General features: G+C 51.0%; 3 protein-coding genes across 3 annotated transcripts; all 3 read right to left on the bottom strand.

The window, feature by feature from the left end:
* AA0111_g7807 (hypothetical protein) lies at positions 1 to 510 on the bottom strand (the record flags this gene model as incomplete). The annotated part of the gene is made up of 2 exons (XM_028654185.1): positions 1 to 365; positions 426 to 510. 2 exons carry the CDS (start codon positions 508 to 510, stop codon positions 1 to 3), a joined length of 450 nt encoding a protein of 149 aa, XP_028504631.1.
* A 514-nt stretch (positions 511 to 1,024) lies between these two features.
* On the bottom strand, positions 1,025 to 3,048 carry AA0111_g7806 (hypothetical protein; the record flags this gene model as incomplete). Its single annotated transcript, XM_028654184.1, has 3 exons — positions 1,025 to 2,107; positions 2,166 to 2,781; positions 2,840 to 3,048. The coding sequence occupies 3 exons, from the start codon at positions 3,046 to 3,048 to the stop codon at positions 1,025 to 1,027; spliced, it is 1,908 nt and encodes a 635-aa protein (XP_028504632.1).
* A 1,181-nt stretch (positions 3,049 to 4,229) lies between these two features.
* Positions 4,230 to 7,770, bottom strand: AA0111_g7805 (putative exocyst complex component; the record flags this gene model as incomplete). Its single annotated transcript, XM_028654183.1, has 4 exons — positions 4,230 to 4,860; positions 4,912 to 5,486; positions 5,534 to 6,526; positions 6,571 to 7,770. 4 exons carry the CDS (start codon positions 7,768 to 7,770, stop codon positions 4,230 to 4,232), a joined length of 3,399 nt encoding a protein of 1,132 aa, XP_028504633.1.
* Positions 7,771 to 7,987: the final 217 nt, after the last annotated feature.

Below are 7,987 nucleotides of genomic sequence, written 5' to 3'. Positions count from 1 at the left end.
TCAATACCTGAATTCACCACCCTCGACGCCATTCCTCCCGCCAATGTCCAACTCCAACAGGCGCGTCTTAACCCTCCGTGCGACAGCTTTTCCAAAAGCGTCGACATCATTGTAGTTAGGCATCTCCCCGCTCATCGAAAGGTCTGCTTTACCCCACGGTACATCCCTCGTTTCTTTACAAGCATCCTTCATCTGTTTGAAAATTTGGTCGTCAAATCCTCCGCCTACAACAACTGCAGCTGGCCGCTTGGCATAGTTCTGAGACCCGAGATTGGATTGAGAGTTTGGCGGTACAGTGAACGGAGAGGCTAGAAGAAGTGGAAGATCACTTGTGCCAGCAGTTGGAGAGGAGATTATGTGGATTACTTCGTGACGTTAGTCCTTGTAGTAGGAAGATGCAAAGATGGTGACAAGAAAAGGCATACCGTCGTACTCAGGCTTGAGATTTTGCCGAACTGCCTGTGCGAGTGGAGGATTTCTACCGCACAAGACGATGGGAATTGCAGACATGTTAGACGCAGAGGTAGAATGCGGTCGTGTTTGGAGGATGTCCGATGCTATCGAGATCGAAGGGAGCTGTTGTGGAAAGTTTTGTAGGATATTTCTGAATATTGGCCAGTTCAAGCTGAAGATTCAAGCGAATTGCATCCTCATCTTGTTCTTATATTGCACTTCAACATTGTCGTCTATGAGTCCGAAACGGCTTAGCGTGTCTCTAGAGTGGGTCTGAGCATACCATAAGGCGCCCTGGTATCCATACACTAACGAGGAATAGGATTGGCTTCGGACTATGCGAGTGAGCGAGGTTACTCAGCTGAAAGCGAGCATCCGACGAAAGAAACGGCTAGATCGATAGTTAGGAGTGTCAAGACGCCAAAGGCGTTCGCGCCTGGAAGTATGGTGGGTGGTAAGAAGACGATTTTGGCAACCATTAAGATTGCGTCGCGTGTCTTCTATTAATTACATTAACCATACTACAATGACTACACCGTGTCCCCATGAATTTCCAGTACTATCGCAATACTCAGTGCTTGCGCAAATACAAGACCACCCATCCAAACAACCTGTACACGGCAACGATGACCAGAAGATACCCCACATACTTCCCTGTGTTCCCCGTTCCAAACCCATATACGCCTAACACTGCTTTTCCATCCACCAAGCACTGATCCTGCAACTCACTCGGATACATGCACTGGCACCCACCTCCCTCTAGCCTCTCACAAGCATAACTCCTCTTTCCAAACTCATTGACCATCATCCCACGGAATACATACGCCTGGTAATCAATGTAATGGAAGACGTACCTCCAAAAGACATTCAGCGTATCGGGCTGCACCATGAACCCATTCACGCACATCCAAAGCCCATTCGCAAACGCCGTCGCCGCAAGCGCCACAACGAAAATAGGAATGAGGCTCGAGAGCAACACAACCAAAGACTCTGCAGCCAGCAGGTCCAGAAACAGCCAAAGTACCCACATCCAAAATCCCTCTGCACTCGGTCGGAACCCCCCTAGCCAATAACTCACCACGCTAAACAGCACGGTGATGAGGAAGAGGTACGGGATGCCCACGATAAAATTAGCTAGCATGAACGCTGTAGGTCCATAAAGCCCATTCGCGCGTTCTTTGGAGTAGATAGCGAGATCTTCGAGGTACGCGGGGATGTAAGCGACGGCCATGAAGGACATGAAGGCGCCACCGAAGAAAATAGCGTTGGTAAAGGCTTGGATGTTGGATTGGGTGGGAGAAAGTCGCAGCCAGACTGTGCCCATCATGATGGCTAGGCCGAGGTACATGGCTATTCGGATGCCGTACGCGACGATGTCGCGGTGGGATTTGATGAAAGAGCGGTGGACCAGGGGTAAGAGAGTTGAGAGAGCAGACACGCGTGTGCTGGAAGAAGTGGGCGGAGGGGATTGGAGGGAACTGGACGGCATTTTGGCGGCGACGCGGAGGTTTGCGGACAGTGTTGCTGCTGCGGGGGACGTAGCCCAGGAAGTATGGAGATGGGAAAGGCGTTGCGATGCGGCGGTGTCGTCTTGGGAGAAATCCGTGTTGATCAGGTCGATAACAAACTCGGCTGGATTAGTGTACAACGGCATCTGTTGACAATCATATTAGTTGTCGTCGTCTTCGCAACACAGTAGGATGTAAACTTACCTCATATCCCAGCCCCTCGAACCACTCCTTGACTCCCTCAACCTCGCCATTGTAAACGCACTTCCCCCGGCTCAACAACATCAGCTTATCGAACAACCCAAAGGTCGCAGTACTCGGCTGATGAATGGACGCTATCACTAGGATATTATACTTCTTTGCGATGCCCTGAACAAACTTGATGACTTCGTAGCTAGCCGCAGAGTCGAGTCCACTTGTCGGTTCGTCGAGAAAGAGTATCTTTGGGGACGTGATCAGTTGACTGGCGACGCTGACACGTCTTTTCTGACCGCCAGACACACCCTTGCGGATCGGCGTCCCGATCAGAGTATCGGCTTGGGCGGTGAGACCGAAGGAGGACAAGAGAGACGTTATAAGGGCTTTGCGAGAGGAGGCTGCTACGGAACTTGGGAGTGCGAGTTGAGCGGCGAAGTAGAGTGTTTCGCGGACGGTAAGGGAGCCGATCAGAGCGTCTTCCTGCTCGACGTAAGAACTCAATTTGCGAAATGACGATAGTGCTGTTGGGTCGCCATTGATGCGAAGGGTTTGTTGAATGGTGGCTTTAGGTATCGCGGCGCGGTGGGCAAGGATGTTGAGGAGGGTAGTTTTTCCAGAGCCACTGACGTTGCTACGTTAGATGTCTGTCCATAGTCTGGGTGAGGATGATCTGAACGTACCTGGGACCCATCAGGGCCATCATCTCGCCTGCTTCAATCATGCCGCTAACGTTGGAAAGAAGATCAATTGGCTCTTTCGATACCCTGTCTTTGACTGTGACCGTGACATCTTCCCAACTGAAGCTCTTCACTTCGCCATTGCTTAGATGCGCATAGTCTGAGCCTGCATCGCCTTTCTCAACGTCTTTTGTGGTACTAGATGATGACATGACTGAGAGATCAAGTCTAAGCAGTGTGCTTCGTGTAGTTCACTACACGATCAAAGTAATCTGACTGGAAAAGAGTGGGCAAGAACAGCGGTATATACTAAACGATGTAGAAGAAAAGGATTGGTGTAGTAGAGGGGTAGGAATGAAACTGAAATCTACACTTTTCGATGAACTATCTGTCCAAGAAGCGATTGAATGCGAGATGGAGTGGAAGATGTCAAGACTATGTAAAGACAGCTCCTAGATAGGAGCAAATGTATGGGGGCCAAAAGCTCTATGAAACCCGCAAACCCACCTCCATCTCCTTCCCAAGCAGTCAGACATACGTGAACGCCGATGGTCTGCAGCACCAAGAAGTCCCCGACGGTCCGATATTACTGTCATCGGCGAGAAGTCACCGGAAGGGGTGGCCTTATTCACAAAGCCAGGCTGTTAAGATCCTATGCAGAGATCATCATAACCTACGAAGCCAAGGTTCACAGATCAGTAAGCATCTCAGATCAACCAATCGTTTGTGTAATCATGTTCAGCCCACGGTACCGGTATGGTGGTTTGGCAATGTGTTGTTGCGCTTGGCACAGAGCGGCTGGAGGGTGACATGCAGCTTACTTCCCCGTTATTGGTTTCTGGAACACGCCTGGAGAACAACGTCCGTGTAAAATTACCAGACACCGGTTCTCGGGGTCTTCATAAGAACAATGTTTTGAAGGGTAGTATAGTATCGCGCCCACTTCTATTCGAATCTGGTTAGTGCAGCCCAGAAGCCCGGCGTTCCAAGTCCTGAGACGTGGCGATTCGGAACAAGTAGCGGTGGGAGATCTCGAAAGTGCTCGTCATGTCATATCGAATCAGCGAATATGTTGTCTCGGGGTGTGCAGCTGAAGCCCTATCCCGCGAGCTAGCTGGGTGGCTTGCATCTCCACCCCTGTCATCTCGGCGACGTTGTGGAGTGCACGGACGCCACCTGGTGCGACGTCGCCGACTGCATTTAAGGCTGAAGATGCACGTTGCAGCTACACAAAAAGTCAGCACATGGGAGGCGCCTTTGGCGGCTGATGTAAAACGCATTTCCATTTCGTTAAACACAAGGATAATATAATACTATGACTCCGCCTTTGTTCTTTCACAAACGGTCGCTACTATCCAGCTGGAGTACTGAGAAGACGAGAACCAACGCAATTCTAATACATGAACTCACTGATCTCGAGTAATTGCGCATCCAACGCCCTCTTCGCTTGCACACTAGCCTCCCTATTCTGATCATTAAGCCTTTCTTCATAGATCATCTGCAACAATTTCTTGACCTCCTGCTCCCCAAACACGTCACCCGGCACACCAAAGCCCTTACCATGCTCTTTCGCTCGCGCGACAATCGCATCTGGGCCTGCGGTGAAGAGGTCGAAGAACAGGGCTGCATAAGGTAAGGTAGCGCCGTCTTCGATGTTCTTGAGATTCTGCTGGAGGACCAGGATGTTGAGTTGCATCAATGCACACCCGTTGGTATTCATGCGTGTTATCTTGGAGGTGCAGAGGTTGAGGAGGTAGGTGTCCATTAGGGTTGCTAGACCACGTGTTATGTGCATGTAAGACGCGACCGGGATGTATGTTGATACTTCGGTATCGAAGGAGACGAGTGTGGCGTTCAGGGCGAGGATGGCGGGGTCGGGGTCGCTGAGTAGAGTATCTATGTAGACATTGGGTTGTGTGCTCGCGTTTAGTGAGTGTAGGATGGTCGAACGGATTGATAAGTGCAGCGTCCGTAAGACACGCGTGCTGAGAGCATGATAGGTTTGTACTACTGCGTCAAATATACTGTATGTTGGTCAGTAAAGGGGGGTTCCTGCAAGCCTCAAGAATACTTACGCAGCTGTGTCTGCACTCAATGGGAGATACACCTGAGCGCTCTGTGGCCTGGGGTCGGCCGAGGAAAGCTGAGTCCAGCGTCTGTTGTGCCTCTGGCCATTTGACTCCGCAGTAATCGGGTCAGACGCACGATCACTGATATGTCGTAGTTGCGCCGTCTTGGTAGCTAGCCACTTCATACTTGTGTACAGCAAACATAGGCTGACAATACTCTTCTTATCCTGAATCATATCCGCCTGATCCAGGGGCTCATCAGCTTCTACTGCTTCGATCAGAAGATCAACCTCGTTCTCAATGGCTTTGTTCAACTCCTCGTAATCTGATGGGTCTGTTCGCACGAGGCGGGCAATAAGCTCTTCCATTGCTTCAGACTCCGCCCACACGGCAGGAGCCTTCATAAGACGACCGCTTGCCGTAGGCTGCGATCGACTAACAAGAGCCTTGTACCAGCCACTACATTTTTGGGCGTATGTGTCCATTTGGTTGACGATGAGTTGGGAGAAAGCTTGATCGTGGGGAAGGTTGTCCAACATCTTGCAGAAAGCAGTAATAAGGGTAAAGAATTGTGCAGTTCCCTGGTCAAATCAGTATATGATGCACACACCATCAGTGCATGACGTACCTTGAAGATGGGCTTCTTGGAATGTCTCGACCAGTGAGGGTCCTCGTTGAATGAGTCGATCTCGATGAAGGTTTGAGAACATAACTCGATAAGGGTCTCATCCAGCTGTGGGTGGAAGACATTGACCAAGAAATCGTCTAGGAAAGAAGTCAAAGTACTCATGCTGATATCAGCATTTGAAGGCACAACCTCCTTTAATCGGTTCAAGAAGTCTAGCGATGGCGGTAACAGAATGCCCATGTTGAAGACACTGGGCTCAACCAAAAGTTTGTGTCCGGTCGCACTGCCATCAAGATTGGTAGTTGTGTTAGTGTTGACATCCTCTGGTCTCTTTGAGTCGGACACGAGTCCAGGCACGGATGTCTTGAGAATGATTTCTAGGTCTTCTCGTTCTTTGGAGAGCTCTGTCGCCTTCGTATCCACGTCGGACAGCTTGAACATGCGCTTATTCCGGTCTCGAGGAGCGCGCGAGAACGCGCTGCTAGTGGACGCCTGACCTTGACCGCCTCTATAAGATGCTTCACCGTCTGTAGCAAGATAGTCGTGGAGAAGTGATCGCATCTCACTTTGGTACAACTTCCACAATTCCTTGAAACCGCGTGTCAATGTTGCGCTTGATGCAGCTCGGTTTTCTCGTCGAACGATACCAGCCACAACGTCATGCACGACTCGGTGACTTTCTGCAATCGCTTCGAAACGGGCATATAGAGTCCACATCAAATCGTTCAGAAGGGTCGTCCGGACATCCTCATTTTCTACTTCAGTCTTTGCTTTGCCCTTCTTTTTAGCCGAGTAGGCTCGTAGTATGCTCGGGTGTCGTTGGGCGACTTCATTGTTGGACTTGTCCACAACTTTGAAGAGTTCGACTGGCAACCGCTGTTCAATTGTGTCTACTGCCATGTCTAGACGACTCATCTTGTTCAGCGCCTCTATGACTAGTCGTATGTACTGGAATGTGTCTGTTTCAGGATTATGGGTGGAATCGTCCGTCATCTGAAAACGTTAGTAGGATACATGGTAGAGTTGGGCACACATACCGGTTCTGAAGTATCGAGACCGTCTAGGAAATAGTAGAGCAGGCGGCCTCTTGCGTCAGTCTGAGCGCGCTGAGACAGATCGCCCTTGACCTGGTTCTGAGCATACTCCTTCCATCTGTCTTCGCAGTAAGGCGATTTGAGGTAGAGATGGCTGTGAAGTTCTTCGATCAATATGTCGGTCAAAGATACTTCTTGGTTGCTAAGATATGTGCGCAAGTCAGACAGGGCTCCGATCTTCTCCATTTCAGTCTTTCGTATCATTCGTAGAGCATCCTGTAGAATATCTACAGCTGTGAGAAAACGCTTCTCTGATATGCGAGCTTCCAATCTCTCGGGGACGAGTTGGAGTTTCTCAATGGTATCGAGCATTTGTAACATCTCATCATAATTCTGGGAGGTCGTAGCGAACTCTTTAAGTTCTGGCTTGGCCGTGGAGAGTTGTGACTTGGCCGCAACAAGTGAACCTTTAAGACTTCTGACACGGTGTTGGGAACTCTGGAGACTGGACTGGATCTGATGGAAGGTACCAATGGAGCTGTTGAATCCCTGATGGTGTTCGTTGACGATGCCTTTCAGAGCGTTCTGCAGCTGATCGTGTGTTTGCTGGAACTGACCAGCCTGATTTGCCAGGCCGAGCGAACTCGAATCCATGAGCTTCAGGGCGACTTCGATAGGGACGCATTGGTCCTTGGTCATGAACTCCCAGTTTTGTTGTATGTATTGGAGAACCTCCTCGATCGCCTGGCTGCCTTGTCCATTGTTTGCGTTCCTGGGCCGGCTCCCGTTCTGTCGCTCTCCGCTACGGCGTTTCGCTGGGCTGCGTTCAATGCTGGTAGGCCGTGTGACTTGACGAGGGCTCTCGTCACGCCCTGAAAAGCCGCCTGCACCATAGCCCCCAGGCCGGCGCTCGCGGTCGGCGCTGGGTCTTCTTTCCATGTCATCTTCCTGAGCAAGGCCGCCATAGCCACCAGGTCGTCGGGGACGTTCGCGCTCGTTGCTCGGTCGTGGTGCATAGTCGTCCTGCTGCGCGCTCATGCCACCGTATCCGCCCGGTCTTCGTGGTCGCTCACCACTCGGTCGGTCTTCGTAGCTGCCGTCGCCGCCCGCGTATCCATTATATCCTCCGCCCGCGTAGTTGCCGTTGCCATTGGCATAGCCTCCATTGGCTCCCGCCCGCGAGTAGCCTGGATTGCGCGACATGGTGCACTCAGATGTCGCGCAGTGTTGTGTTCCTTGTGTTCCTTGTCCTTACATTCATGGCGCGCAATAGTGAGGTTTGCGCGTCATCGAGTATCTATGTGGTGCATGTGTACTGTTGCGGGGAGCTCGGGGGTGTTGGAGTAGCAGGGATCACAGAAGTCGCGAATGTCAATGCAATGGAAAGGGAAGGACCGAAGATGCACTGGACGACACAACG

This window comes from Alternaria arborescens (assembly GCF_004154835.1).
Source record: "Alternaria arborescens strain FERA 675 chromosome Unknown contig_18, whole genome shotgun sequence".
NCBI classification, from domain to species: Eukaryota; Fungi; Ascomycota; class Dothideomycetes; order Pleosporales; family Pleosporaceae; genus Alternaria; species Alternaria arborescens.
The sequence above is the reverse complement of the archived record's forward strand: the minus strand, read 5'-3'. Positions and strand labels throughout refer to the sequence as shown.